This window comes from Microcebus murinus, chromosome 4, assembly GCF_040939455.1.
Source record: "Microcebus murinus isolate Inina chromosome 4, M.murinus_Inina_mat1.0, whole genome shotgun sequence".
Lineage (NCBI taxonomy): Eukaryota > Metazoa > Chordata > Mammalia > Primates > Cheirogaleidae > Microcebus > Microcebus murinus.
The window spans coordinates 9,883,961-9,899,724 of NC_134107.1; the positions used below are offsets into that span (position 1 = coordinate 9,883,961).

At 60.4% G+C, this 15,764-nt stretch overlaps 1 protein-coding gene across 1 annotated transcript in view; it reads left to right on the forward strand.

Moving 5' to 3' along the window:
• Positions 1-15,764, forward strand: part of ANO1 (anoctamin 1) — a 161,321-nt gene that overhangs the window by 102,281 nt on the left and 43,276 nt on the right. The window contains exons 7-12 of the mRNA XM_012757662.3: positions 1,583-1,634; positions 4,198-4,263; positions 4,783-4,838; positions 8,702-8,743; positions 14,105-14,169; positions 15,025-15,159. Coding sequence (XP_012613116.1) covers positions 1,583-1,634; positions 4,198-4,263; positions 4,783-4,838; positions 8,702-8,743; positions 14,105-14,169; positions 15,025-15,159 — 416 coding nt within the window. The remainder of the gene's footprint in view (positions 1-1,582; positions 1,635-4,197; positions 4,264-4,782; positions 4,839-8,701; positions 8,744-14,104; positions 14,170-15,024; positions 15,160-15,764) is intronic.

Here is a 15,764-nt window from a genome sequence, read left to right on the forward strand (position 1 = left end):
GGGCAAAGGTGGGGAGTGACAGCCCCTCCCCACGAGCCTCCCCTCCACACTCCCCTCCAACCTCCCCTCCACACAGGCCACTCTGCTGCTGGCGTTGGGGTGGACAGGGTGCAAGTGTGGAGGAGTGGGAGAGCAGGAGCACCCCATGGGGAAGGGCCCAATGTGCTGATCTTGGGTCTTAGACCTTTAGCCTATAGGCACTGGGGAGCCACAGAAGGTTGTAGTGCAAGGTTTAGGATGGTCAGATCTGTTCTGGAACGATGGCTGCCAGTGATCTGCAGGAAGGCAGGTGAAGGCCGAATGTGGGGTCACAGCAGTGGTCGTGAATGGGGACCACGACTACTGTTGTGGAGGGGAGGAGGTGGTTACAGCAGAGTCGGCAGGGTCGGGACTGATCAGGATGACAGGAAGGGGGCTGTTGAGAGCCCCTGCGTGGGTGGTGCCTCCTCATTCAGCAGGTATTTACTGCGCACCTGCTGTGTCCCAAGACTGGCGGCGTGGACAGGCACGGAGCACGTTTATGACAAGGCAGATGGTGCGAAGCCAGCGGGGTCAGAAGACAGAGGGACAGGGCACCTTCACGGGCCTCTTTGCTACGGTGACCCTGGAGCTACTCACGTCTGAAGGGGACAATTGCTTCCCGCTGAAGGAACAGCCAGGGCATAGGCTCTGCGGCTGTGGGAGCGGGTCCTGGAGGCGACAGGGGCGGCAGGAGGCCGGGCCTACTGGGACAGCGGGGCGGGTGGAGACAGAGCCGGCGAGGGCAGGCGGTGGCAGGGCCAGATGGCATAGGCCAGGGGGCCATCAGGATGACTCTGGTCTTGCCCGAGAGAGTGGGAGCAGAGTCAGCGTGCTCCCAAGTGCGTGTCTATGCTATTTTCATCCCAGGTTATATATGGGGAAACCGAGGCACGGGGAGGTGATGTAGTTTGCCCCAACTCACACAGCTACACAGGGTGGAGCTGACACTCAGATGCAGACAGACAGACTCTTGGGCCAGAGCTCCTGAGGCCACCAAACAAAACGCTTCCTTCGTGGAGGGAACATGGGCGGGCGTGGGATCCCTTCGGGATGGCTCTGCCCAGGCGCCATGCGCCCAGGTGCTGGTGCCAGGCGGCCTCCTGACCCGGTGCAGAACGGACCCCACCCCTCCCCGCGTCTCCAGAACTCTGGGCACCACGTCCAGGAAGGGCCCTGTTCCATCTCATCTCTCGGCAAAAAGGGACAGTACACCCACCGTGAGGGCACGTGGGACGGTTGCTAACTCCAGCCCAGTGCCCAGGAGGGCACGGCAGTGCCTGGCCGGGGCCAGCGCCCTCGCTGCCGTTTGGGGAGCAAGAGATGGGAGCTCTGCCGGTTGCACTTGCTTATCCCCAGGAGCCCCAAGCCTGCGACGTGGCTGAGACTCCCGGGCACAATGGACGGTGCCTCGGTGACATCTGCCGCCCTCCCTGGGGGGCAGCTGGAGGAGCTGGTCGTCGCCGGTGTCTGGCCAGCCCTTCCCGGCGGTCGCGGGGTACTCTCTGCTGGCGGGAGGTGCCCGAGGTAGTGCCTCACCCTCCTCCCTGTCTCTCTGCCGCAGGTCTATGAAATTTTGAAGAGAACGACATGTACCAAAGCCAAGTACAGCATGGGTAAGGACATTTTTGGTGCTTGAGATCAGCGCTGGTTCCTAAGTGGGAATCTCGCCTCCAAAGCGTCTCCGTGGGAGGTGGGCCGCCGGCCGGGGTTCATTTAAGAGGGTTTTGATTTAAGGCTGTGCCGCAGTTCCAGACAGGACGGCCGTGAGCGGGGCCGTTCCAGGGCACCAGGCAGCTTTATGGCCGGCACTTTTAAACACAAAGGCGTCCTTCGCTTTGGCCCGAGGTGTCCGTGCCAGCCTGGATGGGCTTCTGCCGCAGGGGTGGCCAGTCCGGCTGGGACAGACCAGCATCAGGTGTGACCGAGGGTCCCTGACCCTCTCTCGACCCTCACAGCCCAGCGGGAGGTGGCCAGTGCTGGGGGGGGGGGTGCACGTAGCCCACGCAGTTTTCCCAGCCACTGGGAGCAGCCGTCCCGGCTGCAGGCGGCCAGACAAGCAGGCGCTAGAGTGGCAGGTCCCCGGGCTGATGTGGCCCCCTCGGGGCTCACAGAAAGCAGCGTCCCCCGGCCAGGCACCACCATGCACGCACGGCCGGACTGCAGTCCTCGCCACAAAACCATCCCGACGGGGCTCCTCGGGGACCGTCTCCCAGGACACCTTACGCCGCAGATACAAAATCTTCCCGATCTCGGGGGTGGCAGTCAGCCCCGCGGTGGTCCCTCGCCCGCAGCTGCAGGCTGAGTCTGCTGAATGAAGTCCAGACGTTGCGGCAGGAAAGGAGGCCTCGCCCGGCCCCTCCCTCCCCTTCCTCTGGAGCTGTGCTACGCCCCGCCGAGAGCCGGGCTCACGGTGGCACTGCGATGACCGGGCTGTGGTCCCGGGGGACACAGCTAGGCGGGTGAGAGCCGGAGTCTGTGCCTCCAGGAGAAGTGACATGGAGAGCAGAGGGAGCAAGGGGCTCGGCACCTGAGCTCTTGGGGTGCAGGCCCGGGGTGCAGAGGAAAGGTGAACGGATGCCCCAGGGCTCAGGCGGGCTGCTCAGGCCCTGGCCAGCACGGCCATGGTCGGTCACGGGGACACCCTTCTGGGCCTGACATCTGTAGGCCCATGTCCTAAATCAATGGGGATGTTGGGGCAAGGCCCCACCCAGTGGCCAAGAGGAGCCCAGAGAAACCGTCCCCATCAGCCCAGCCCCCCAACAAGAGCAAGAACCTGGGGATGGCCACGTCCTCGTCTGAGTGACTCTAACGAGGAGGGGCAGGAAAAAAGTAGTGTCGGGAGTTTGGGTTTTTGCAAGTGCCACTGTGGGTCACTGCTGCCAGGGCAAAGCCTTGCAAAGGTCACTAGAGGTAGGGAGGAAGCGTGGCTCTAGTCCAAGGGCTGGGTGTCGGACCTCAGTTTCCCCACTGGGTCTCTGTAGCGCCCCTTCCAGTGGAAACATGTGTGGCTGCCGTGAGGTGTGCAGAGTCCAGGTCTGGGCTGTTTGGCTCGAGCCGAGTCCTCGCTCCGGGTCGTCCGGTTTCCCACAGGGCTGGTCCCCGCACCTGGGGACGGAGCAGAGAGAACGAGTCCTTCTCTCCACCTTGCTTCGCGCTGGCGCCTTGATGAGAGCTCTCCTGACCTCCAAATTCATTTATTCCCCTTCCAGCGGGAACTGGTGGGTTCCTGTCACCTGCCAGGGTCTGTCCCAGGTGTTGGAGCTCCCTGCCTTCGGGGGGTTTATGTTCTAGGGGAAGGAAACAAATAATAAATAAACAGATAAACCAGAAGCCAGTGCGGCAGGAGGAGGGTGGCTGGGGCAGGCCGGGGGATTCAGGAGCCATGATTAGGCAAGGCCTTTCTGATGAGGTGACATTTGAGCAGAGGCTTAAAGAAAGTGAGGGGAGCCTCCCAGATGGAGGGAGAAGCCTGTGCAAAGGCCCTGTGGCAGCTCTGCTCTGGGAGCATTCTAAGAGCAGTCAGGGGGACAACAAGCCCAGATCAGCCCCACGTCCATTTTGCATTGCAGGTGACACTTTCCCTTGTGTGTGGCATCAGCCATGTGCTCCCACTTCCTCTGGTTTTGATTTCCAAGTGTCCCTCAGGTCCCCTGACCCCCTCAGATCACTGAGGAGATGGTCCAGTTTTCAGGAGGCTTCAGGGGGTCATTTTCCCACCGGCATCAAGTGGAATCTCACAAGGAGGGCCGCTCGGGCCACTGAAACCCCCGTCCCTCTGACCACCTGGGAAGCCTCCTCAGCCAGGCAGGGGGCTCCATGAGCAGCAGAGGGTTTCGTGGAAATTCCTCAGCGGCGCTGGGCCCCCAGGATGTGTTTGGAGCAAGAGCAGAACCCCAGGAACCCCCTTCCCAGACACGGCCTGGCCGTCCCTCCCTCGCTTCCAGCCCCCGGGGCTGGGCACCCGCATTCGCGCTCGCAAAGAGGTGCAGGTGTGGCGACTTCATCGTGGGCCCAGTGCCGGCCCTGGGGCCAGCAGGAAAGGGGCCCCCGCCCTCCCGCCGCCCCCAGGAGCACTGGCCGGCTGCGAGCCCCCCGCTGGCCACCAGCGCTCGCTCCCCGATGTAGCTTTGATCCTTCCAGGCCCTTCCACGTAACTAATAGCCGATGTACAAACAGGGCAAGGCGAGGGAAGAAAGAAGGACTCCGCCCTTCTAAGTAAAAGGCGGAAATGTGGGCAGCACGGTAAGTGTGGGCCTCCCTGGGCTCCCCCAATCAACCTAAAATCTAATTCCAAATTGTATGTGTGTTCTCTGACACCATCAATTTCCCCATCCATACGTCTTCTCATGATTCAGCTTTTCTAACCACTTAAAATCCACCTTTCTGGTCTGCAGGCTTGCCCTGGAGCAGGTGGGGGTAGCTGGCGAGCCGGAGGCTTGGGGGTGACGACAGAGCGGCGTCACGGGCCGCTGGCGCCTCCCTCCTCCGAGACGAAACTTCTCCTTGGGGTTTCCTCTGTGCCTTCCTAATTCTGCCAATCGAGCATGTGTTTACCATCTCCTAGTCTGTAGATACGTAACCCAGCCGCGCCGTGCCCGGGGAGGTGGCCCCAGGAAGGTGGCCGGGCTCTGCGTAGCCAGGTTCCTTTGGCTTCGAGAAGCTCTCGGCGGCCGAGACAGCCCCGAGACCGCGCCGACTCCACCGAGTGGGACAGGAGGCCCGCCCGGTCCCTGACGCCCTCTCTCCGCCTCTGTTTTTAAGGCATCACGAGCCTGCTGGCCAACGGCGTGTACTCCGCCGCGTACCCGCTGCACGACGTAAGTAACCTTGACACACGGTTTATCTCCGTGTCACTCGGCTCCCCAGATCCCGGGGAGCTCTAATTATCCTGTGGTCACGGCTTCCTGCTCAGCTGTCACTGTAAATGTCAGCCATACACAGGCCTTCCTTGTTCCCCCGCGAGGGGACGGAGAACTTACACACAGGGCCATCTTTTCTCGCAGAACAATCTCGGCAAGACAGGGGCATTGTGGAGGGCACCCTGCCCTGGCTGCACCTGAACCTCGCGGCCAGCTGGTCTGCACAGTGTTTTTCCTGGCCGGGCTCCCCCGCCCCCGCCCGCCCCAGGCCCTGGCAGGGTGACCGGGCTCTGTGTGTGTCTATTTCTGCAGCGCGAGCGGCCGGCTTCCCGAGCCGGCTCTCCAAATCCCACCGGTCTCCCCTGACAAATATAGCCCGCGGCCGCGGCTGTGCGTTGGCTCGGGACGGAGGAGAGAGAGGATTGTCTTCTGATTGTCTCTATGGAAACAGAGACCCAAGTTCAACAGGGCACCAGGCGTGGGCCGTGGGGCCTGAGTAGTGTGGGAACCCCAGGCAGAAGATCTCTGGAACTTTCCAAATGTGCATTACTGCTAAGACTGGGAGCCAAGAAGCAGGAGAGACGTGGGGACGGGTCTGGGAGTCCAGAGACCCGGCCACTCTCTCCTGTGGGCCTTGGGCAGAGTCAGTGCCTTCTTGCCAAGCCTCAGTGTCCCCGTCTGCGGGTCAGGAGTGCTCACTCGCCCCGGCTGATTGCCAGGCTGGCAGGGGTGTCAGAGGGAGCGCAGACAGGAAAGGGCTTTGAGGAGGAGACACCAGATTAGATGAACGCAGGTACCCGAACGGCGCAGGCCGGTCCAGCCAGATGAAGGTCCGAGGGGGGCTCCCCCAGACCACGACCCTCGAGGAAAGATGCCCGGCCGCTCAGCTGCCGTCTCCTCCCCTGCAGGGCCAGGGGCTTGGGACCGACTGACCCTGCGTCCTCACTCTGTGCCTCAGCTCGTGCTGTTCCTCCTGCTGCCGGCGCGTCCCTCGCTGCTCCTCCCCACAGGCAGACCGAAGCCCCCCACCGGCCTTCCTGCTTCCTTCCTCCCCGCCACAGCTGATTTCCTCCTCCCTTCCCTGGGCCTCTGATGCTCTGCGTCCCACAAAGGCTCTGCTATCTCACTGCCCTTTGCTGTGCCTGTCGTCTCCGGGGAGCCCTGGCACTCCCCACTCAGCAGGTGCCCAGCAAGCGTGGCGTAGATTTGGCTTGGATTGAGCTGGGTTGCTTCAGCCGGTGACCTGTCATTGGCGGATGTTTGCGCGGCAGACCTCGGACCCTGGTCCTGGCCGCCACTCCCGGCCTCGCTCGTCCGTCCCATCAGGCTTTCCCCTAGTAGCTCCGGGGGGTTTCATCATCCAGCCCCACTCTGCCGGGAAAGCAGCCCGGCACCCTCAGAGGAGGCAGACTGGGCCACAGCCCTGCTCCGGACGGCTTTGAGCAGGCACCCTGCCGAGAGGGCTTGGACCATGGAAGCCGAAATGTTTCAGGGCCTCCCGCCTGTTTGGAGTCAGCCCTTTAAGTCTCAGAAGGGAAAGGGGAGGGATCAGCAGGCCTGAGCACCTGCTGTGTGCACAGCGCTGTGTTCAGTAGGAGTTTTACCTCCGCACAGACTTGGAGACTCAGAGAGGTTTAGTGACTTCCCTGAGGTCGGAGCTGGAGCCAGGAGCCACCCCTGGTTGCCACTCTGCTGCTCCGTCCCCTGGCTGGATCACGGCCTCTAACCCTCGCACAAAGCGTCACCGAGGCCCACTCGGGAAAACCTGTTTGCGATCACCATGGGGCCTCACGCAGCCCTGGGGAAGCCCGCAACGCGCGCGGGATCTGTTCCCGTTTTTCAGATGGAGAAACTGAGGCTTGGGGAGCTCAGGCAGCTTGCCCAGGAGCACACAGCCAAGGAGGCATGAAACCCTGTACCTGGCCTGTGGGCTTTGGGCACACTTTAGGGCATACTTTAGGGAATATGGACTTTTTTTTTTTTTCCAGACAGAGTCTCGTTTTGTTGCCCAGGCTAGAGTGAGTGCCGTGGCGTCAGCCTAGCTCACAGCAACCTCAAACTCCTGGGCTCAAACGATCCTCCTGCCTCAGCCTCCCGAGTAGCTGGGACTACAGGCATGCGCCACCATGCCCGGCTAATTTTTTCTGTATATTTTTAGTTGGTCAATTAATTTCTTTCTATTTATAGTAGAGACAGGGTCTCGCTCTTGCTCAGGCTGGTTTTGAACTCCTGACCTCGAGCAATCTGCCCACCTCGGCCTCCCAGAGTGCTAGGATTACAGGCGTGAGCCACCGCGCCCGGCCAGGAATAGGGACTTTTACATCCATAAATTTCCCATGCAACTGAAGGGCACCCACCCTGTTAAGCACCAAAGTTGATGTTTAAATACTTGGGGAGACAACTCATTCTGAGTCCCGTGCATCCACGGGCTGAAGGAGGCTCGGCCTCCCCTGGGGAGGCTCAGTGAGGCTGGGCCACGTGCTGTGTAGTGCTTTGCCTTTCTCTACATCCGTCTTCCTCACCGTGGCGTTGTCCTACGTCACTGCGACTGCCTTCAGCACACGGCCATAGCACCCCCTCCCCATCCTGTGCCTCTGGATCCATTCGTTCATCAAGAACATGTGCCAGGTCTACGGCCATTCCGCCCGGAACGCACTCGATCTCGTCTGTTCTCGGAAGCTAAGCGGGGTCCGGCCTGGTTAGTACTTGGGTGGGAGAACATCTACCGGGCAGGGTGCTGGGTGCTGTTGCCAACCAGACAGCAGCCTGTTAGGACCGTGCGGAATGCTCCAAGTGGGACCCTTAGGAGCCTCCTGTAATTAAAGCGTGGTGTCTGCACAGAAAGGACTTTGGCATTTATGTTGGCCGCTGGGCGGCCCTTTGGCTTCCTTCCTGGTTGACATCTACCCACCCGAGGTGGCCAGCGAACAGACCTCGGTACAAACGAGGCGCTGCTAGAACCGTGTGAAAAGAAACACTGGGAAATGCTGAAAGAAGTCAGCTTGGGAGGGTGAGGTCCCCTGGCGACGTGGAGGCCGTTGGCTACGTTGCTTGCCTGGGTACGTGGTCAAGCCTTCCCCGCCTCTCGGGGGAGGCAGGGCGCGGCGAGGGGTCACGGAGTTGCCCGTGAATGGAGCGGGCACCGGGGAGGCCCAGGGCTCTGTCTTCCCGGCAAGTCTCAGCCCCGGGCCGTGGCACAGCCTCCCTCCTGCTGCTGCCGTTTAGTTATCTGTGTCAACCACTCATATTTGGGGCTCGTTTTCAACGTTGGGCCCTTCTCTTCCTTTGGATTGAGAGGTCTGGATCAAGTCCCACACTTGGCTCAGGACAGTCGGCTTGCCTCTCTGAGCCACAGTGTTTCCATCTGTGAAGTGGGAGTGCTGGGCCCACCGATCGCAACGTGCAGCGACCGTGTGACTCGTTGTCCCTCTTGGGGTGCTCAGCAGTGGACTGGGGGCCCGGCACTGGGACGGTCCTAGCAGGGTGGACACACGTTCACCCTACGGATGCGATTCTTCCCGCCCCTGAAAGCCCCCTCACGTCCGTGTTCCCAGTTCCGAGGACCTGACCCTGGGTCCTGTCCTCGAGTCCCCTCTGTGCCGAGGGTGGCTCGGGCGGCCAACAAGGACCCGCACAGCACTGTCCATCAGCAGGGCAGGGGCACCTGGTGACCTTTGTGCTCTGCGCGAAACTTTGCCCCAGGATTATCTTAATTTGTGTCAATGAAGGGAGATGGAGTTTATGTCTTCATTCATTGCAAGTTCGAGCCGCTCACAAGCTCCAACCGGCAATAAGGATTTTCCTTTTCTCTTTCTAAACAGGGGGACTATGAAGGTGACAACGTGGAGTTCAATGACAGGAAGGTAAGCTGACCCAGGCGGGAGTGGAAGGCGGCTCCGTGAGGTCCGGAGGGGGCCCGGGGTGGGGGGCCACAGCAGAGCCTCCAAGTCGGGGAACTCTGGTTTTCCTTTTCTGACTCTCGGAAGCATCCTTGGCAGATGCTCGTGAACGCGAGAAAGGAAGGGATGTGCCCCCCGGGCCTGCCCCTTCCACACTGCCCTTCCTCCGCTGAACCCACAGGGGTTAAACCCTTACCTTATGGACAACCCCAACCACGCCTGTGCCTCCAGCAGTCTCCGCTGGCGTTTGGCCTAATCCCACACAGCTCCGGGTAAATAAACCTGGGCACCGCTGTGGCCAGGCGCATAGAGTCCCCAGCAGCACCCTGGGGAGAGCCCCTCAATGGGGTTCAGTGAAATATTTTGCAAACTTGCCTGACGTGGAACCCTTTTTACTGGAGACATTACTGAGCTAGTGTCCCACAGAGCACACTTTGGGAAACACTAAGTGATGTTTTGTTCTTCAGTGGCTGTTGCCAGTTTCCCATACTCTCACCCCAGGCAGACGGTCCCTGCTCCTTCCCCCCGGCTCCCCGGGAAGCTTTGCCCCACTGGGGCATCTCCGCCCACAGCCACATGCTCTCCCCACCCCCACACACTAGAAGGCCGTTTCCTGCCCCCACATGCCCACACCCTTAACCAGCCTCCCTCCCAGCTTCCATGTTTATCCGCCAGGGGTGGCCCTGGACCCTGCCTGTCCTGCCCTGGCCCCCACTGCTGACCCTTCCACAGGTGGGGGGGGAGTTGCCGCCCTGACAGCCTCACAATGGTGGCCTTGTCCCAAATCCCAGGGGCCAGGACCTCTGTGTATGGAATGTTCCTCATTTCAGCCTCCCTCCGGCCCCTCGTACATGTTTTTAAACCTTTGGTACTTGATACAACTTGCCTGCTGCCCGGGAACCCAACTGAAGATGCTATCTGATTTAGCACAAAATTGCATATTTGGTTATTTTTAGTGTAACATCTGGCATTCGTCTGAGACCCTGTGACTTGCAGAACTCCCCCATCCGATCTCGCTAGAGAAGCACCATCCCCTCCACAGGCCTGCCCTGACCAGCTCTGGCCTCACGGTCCAGTCCCCTGCGTCCCTCTGTCCCTCTGTGCCTCTCTGCCCCTTGACCTAGGAATGCGCTTTCCTTGGACACCAGAAAACCCCTCTGGCTGAGCTCAGCCTTCCTAATCGTGGGCCCTCTGCCCTGTCCCCCCACCATGCTGCAGCCACTCTGGCCGCCTTTCTGATCTCAAGACTGTTTGGCTGACGCCACGTCAGTGCCAGGACTATCTCATTCAGTTACTTATTCGAGAAATACTTACTGGGCACTGCTGTGTGCCAGCCCAGCAAGCAACTCCAGGTCTGTCCAGGCACAGCTGCTTTTGCTACCTGGAATGCTGCCCCCTCCCCACTTAATGTTATGTCCCAACAATGGGTACGAGGCCTGGCCCATGGAAGGTAGTCAGGGAGTAATGACAGATGGATGGGTAGGTGGATGGGTGGATGGATGAGTGAATGAGTAGGTAGATGGATGGATGGATGGGTGGATGGATAGATGGAGGGATAGATGGATGGATGGATGGATGGGTGGATGGGTGGGTATATGGATGGATGGATGAGTGGGTGGATGGGTAGGTAGATGGATGGATGTGTGGATGGGTGGGTAGATAGATAGATGGATGGGTGGATAGACGGGTAGGTAGATGGATGGATGTGTGGATGGGTGGGTAGATAGATGTATGGATGGGTGGATAGACGGGTAGGTAGATGGATGGATGTGTGGATGGGTGGGTAGATAGATGTATGGATGGGTGGATGGGTGGGTAGATGGATGGATGGATGGATGTGTGGATGGGCAGGTGGAGGGATGGATGGAAGAATGGATGGATAATGGGTGAGTGAATGGGCGAGCAGGTTGATGGTAGTAGTAGATGGAAGGAAGGGAAGAAGGGAGGGAGGAAGGGTCAGATAGGTGTTTGGGTGCTAACTCAGAGCCTTGGAGAACTTCTCGTCCTCCCATGGTGGCTCCATACGAAGTGGCCTGGTACTGAGTGCTTTGTCTTTCTGGTGACACAATCTGTGGCTTTTCCATTATTGCTGCTGTCAGTGGTGAGCACTGGCCCCTGGGCACCTCACAGGATGGAAGGAAAAGCGTGGCCAAGGACACTTCCCCGTTCTGAGCGCGGGGGTGGAGGAGGGACGTGTAGGGAGAGGCATCCGGGCCGAGGCTGGACACAGCTGTAACTGTCACAACCATCCGCCTGATCTGGGATCACAAACTTGGGGGCCCTTGGGGTGAGCACTCCTTCCCTCTGGGCCAAGGGTGGTTTCAGATCTACACAGAACTAAAGCCTGGGTGCACAGGGGCGCTCTGAGGACTGTATTTGGACACGCTGGGGGGTGCTCTGGCGGGCAGGGCAGTGGCTGCTTCCTCCTGCCAGGGCTCTGGAAGAGGAGGTCAGCTTGGGCCCCGTGGGGCAGGGCACAGCCAAGACCCCTCGAGAGGGGCTTGCTGGGGTCAGGGGGGACTTACCCCAGGAGTGAACTGAAGTCTGCTCCGCCGCTATGCTGGACTGAGAGCCACGGGGCCTGACCTGTCATTCATTCATTCATTCATTCATTCGTTCATTCAACAATTACTAAAACCCTGTAGACTGCCCCAGGCCCTTTCCAGGAGCTGGAAGGCTTCTGGTCTCCCTGGCTGGAGCCACCCACCTGGCCTGGCTCTGCAGCCCACCCACCCAGTGCCCCGACGCCTCCCCCGTGCTCACCCAGGCTAGGGGAGTCCCTGGACTGCTCCCAGCGGCAACAGCAGCATCTGAAGTTTGATTTCTTTGCCCTGACAGTTCAGGTGACTGATGCTCTCCTCTTGGCAGGAACAAAAGTCCAGAGATCAGGTGGTTTGTGTAGAAAGCGGGGGGGGGGGGGGGGGGGGTGGCTGGGGGGGGACAGGGTGTGCGCCATGTCGGGGGACGGTGGTGAGCCTGCCAGGGCCTTCCCTGCTGTTTCTGCCTCTCCCTCTCTGTCTTTCTCTGTCTTTGTCTGTGTCTCTCTCTATCCCTCTCTGTCTCTCTCTCCTTCTCTCTCCCTTCATCTCCGTCTCTGTCCCTCTTCCCAACCCCACCTCTCCTCTCTCTCTCCCTCTCTTCCTGTCTCCTTCCCTGCCTCCATCTGTCTCTGTCTGTCTGTCTCTCTCACCCTTCCTCTTCCTCCGGGCCATGTTTCCCGCCTGCCTGTGGTATAGACCAGTGACTTGGTTCCGGGGGGAGCTGGCGCAGGTTGGTGGTGCCGCCCTGCGTTTCCAGAGCTGCGGTTCGGCCGCGTCGAGGTCTGCGGCCCAGGCCCCCTGTTTACACGGCGGAACTGCCGCCTTGTCGCCCTCATCTGCACGGCCAGGTGCGCTGGTGCGGGACGACGGCCTTCTGCCCTCTGCAAGTCACAATCCCGCACGAGCTGTCTGGGCTTACCTGGTGGCCGGGAGGAAGGACAGCAACCTGCATCCCCTGTGAAGGAGGGGACAGGGCTAGGGAGGGGTCTGCCCGGGACCACCCCGAACTCCAACTCCTGGACCCGCCCCCTCGCAGACGGCCCGGGGAGCCCGAGCATCCGGCTCCTCGCCCACCAGCGGCCGGCCTTGCTGCTGCTCTTTCAGGGCCCGAATCCCACGGGACGCATCCTGCGTGTGCTGCCTACAGAGGGACCTTAAACCGAGAGAAAGCCACTCTTAGAGCAGAGCAGGCACAGCCCAGGGCTTTGACAGCAAGGTTGCCTTCTAACTTAGAAGAATGCGTTCAGCCTTTCTAAGTTACTTCCTCCTCCCCTGGTTTTTGGAGGCGTGCATGCTGGACTTTTGATGAAACACAGAACTTACATTCTCCGGAGCCCCAAGGACAGGGAGAAACTCTCCCGAGGGTGGTGTCCGGGGCCCTGACAGCCTGGCCTGTGGAGGCCGAGCCCCCAGTGAGCCTCCTGCATGTCTTAATTTTCAAGGACTTGCCTGAGAAAGTGCCTGTGTGCAGGAAGCGTCCCCTTAACGGGCTCCGGGTCTTCCCAGTCAGCGAGCGGGAGTCTTAGGCATAGCGGGCCGCGTAGCAAAACACCACAGGCTGGGGCCTTAATCAACAGAAATGTATTTTCCTACAGTTCTGGAAGCCAGAGCCCCTCCCGCTGCGGGCGAGGACTCTCTTCCTGGCGTGCAGACGGCCGCCTTCTTGCTGTGTCCTCACGTGGGGGGCAGAGGGCGAGCGCTGGCCTCCTTCCTCCTCTTACAAGGACAGTAACCCTGGTGGGTCAGGGTCCCACCTATCGTTCATCTCTAGGGGCAAATCCAGCCCTCGCCGGCCGCTCTGACCCTCTGCAGGGTGGCACAGAGGTCTCCCAGGGCCCCGGCTCCCCTCGGACCTGCTGAGTGACCCAAGCCAGTCACAGCCCCTCCGACCGTTGCTGTCCTCGGCTGTGGGGGAGACCAGCAGCTTCGAGGTGCTGTGCAGGGAAAAGTGGCCCCTTTGCAAATTTCAGGACTGTGCCCTTCACTTTTGAGTTTGGTGGGGGCAGTGATGGGGGCACCCAGGGGTGCTGCTCCTCCCTGCGTCAGTTGGGATGCCTGTAGCGCCCGGCTCCAGATGTCCCCAAATGAGAAGCCCAGACACACTGGTTACGTCACACCCGAGACGTCTCACCCCCATTGCCTGGCCTCCAGGGACGGGGAGCAGTGACGGCTCTGAGCGGCCCCCTCGCCCCTCGGCCATGACCTTGAGCTGTCAGTTTGGGAGGTGCCTTGGCCCAGGAGATGGGCTCCAAACTACGGGCACGTGCAGCCGGCTTCACCTCTGGCCCCTGGTGGGCACCTGCCCCTGCCCACCCTGAGAGGTGCCCGCAGCGGGGAGTGCATGCGGATGAGCCAGGGCTGTGCGTTAAGTTGATAAAGCCTTAACTACCTGCACGGACAGGATTTTTTTTTTACCTGGCAGCTTCCAATCCCCCAAACTTATTACCATCCCTGCCGAGCCTGGGGGGATCTGGGCGAGTGTCGGTTTCATTTATTTCGCTGAGCGCTGTTAATCAGACAGCCCACCTCAGGAGACAAACCTCACGCTATCTTTGCATCCCGGGAGGTTTTTTTTTTTTTTTTTTTTTTTTTAATTGGTGGATTTGTGCCCTTTCTGAGAAATGGTTTGGTGTCCTTCCTCTTGCCGGCACTCAGCCAACCCTCAGTAAGGGTTTGTTGAATGGATGAGTGATGTAGCTATGGGCTGAGTCCCGGGCAGCTCTGGGTTCCGGGGAAGCCCCCTCGGAGTGTCACCTCTCTGTCCTGACCACGGCCTCTCTCCCAGCTCCTGTACGAAGAGTGGGCGCGGTACGGCGTCTTCTACAAGTACCAGCCCATCGACCTGATCAGGTAGGAACGGCCCGGGCAGGCCAGCGCCGAAGGCTGCGGGAATCCGGCCCTAGTCCATGTCAGTCGATAAGTGTCCCCGTGCATTTCAACTGCCCCGAATGGTCAGTACCTGGGAACCTGTTTGAACTTGAAGAGCTTGTGCAGGGAGACCCACGGCCTCCCCGCAGGCCCGGCAGCCTGGGCCAGCCTTGGGGAAGCAGTTTATTCAAATTCCCCAGAGGACGGGCTCTTTCCCCATCACCTTCCCGTCTACTCCTAAGTTCTCCACCAGGGCCGGCCCCTCCGGGGGCTGGCGGGATTTCCTGCATTGCGGTATTGATGGGAAGGAAAGAGCTGCCTCAAAATTTGCAAGAATTTGGCCTCTCCCAAGAGGATCTCTGTCCCCAGGGGGCAGGAAGGAGGGGCAGCCAGGTTAGGCAATGTGTCCTGTGGGGACTTGCAGGGCCTGGGAGCCTCTGGCTTGGCCTGTGGAAATGCAGTTAAGCCATCAAGGTGCCAGCAACTCTTGGTGTGAGGAGTGACTGGTTTTCTTGGCTCTTACATGCTGAGGTTCGTTCCAGTCCTTTTGCTGAACAGGACTCGGAGCCGACAGCCTCCCGGGGGGACAGGGTCTGCACCCACCAGGGTGGGCCGTCACCCACAGAAAGGCTCCCACCCTCCCTGGGCCCAGAGGAGAAGGGGACAGGCATAGGGAAAGCAGAGGGCACCCCCAGACCTGGTGGGGCAGCCCCCAGCCCCCCCTTTCCACCTCCCACTGGTGGCCCCAGTTTGCGCTGGCCCTTGCTGGGGAGGGGACCCGGCGTGGTGTACAGTGAGAGCCAGCTTGTCTCCGTTTGACTCTGCCCCGCCGTGCAGGAAGTACTTCGGGGAGAAGATCGGCCTGTACTTCGCCTGGCTGGGCGTGTACACCCAAATGCTCATCCCGGCCTCTGTCGTGGGAATCATCGTGTTCCTGTACGGATGCGCCACCGTGGACGAAAACATCCCCAGGTAGGCAGAGCCCCGCCCCCGGCACTCGCCCCTCCCGGGAAGACGTCCTTTTCCTGCAGTTCCAGGCGGGGTTCACGGGGGCTCCGGCCTGTCGCACGGATTCCTGCCCACGTGCTCAGCGCCCGGGCAATCTCGTGCCACGCCCAGGCTGGCAGGGCCAAAGGCACCGTCCGAAGGGCTCATTTGCCATCTAAAAGTGTGGCTGCCCTTTGGGGGCACGGTCATCCTAGGACATGTCTTATTGTCAAGAGAAAGACCTAAATATCTGGCCCGTTTTCATGCTTTAGAAAAAGATTTTCTTGGGTTTGCTTCTTCCTTTTAATTTTCGGTCATTATGCGACCAGAGAACTCACGGCTTTGTGGCGTGCTCAGGAAGCGACACAGATGAGTGTTCCGAGACCTCTGTGTGGTCTGGCGCTCAGGAGCTGTGTGGCAACTCCGCCTGCTCCGTCTTCTCCGTGGGGCCTGCCCACGTCCCCTCCTGTCGTCCCCACGGCTGGGGACACGTTGCAGGAGCAAGGCCATAACAGAGGGTAGCATCGCTCAGCATACCCAGGCCTTTGCACGCAGCTCTGGCCTGCCTTCCGCTGTGCACCAGGTGCATG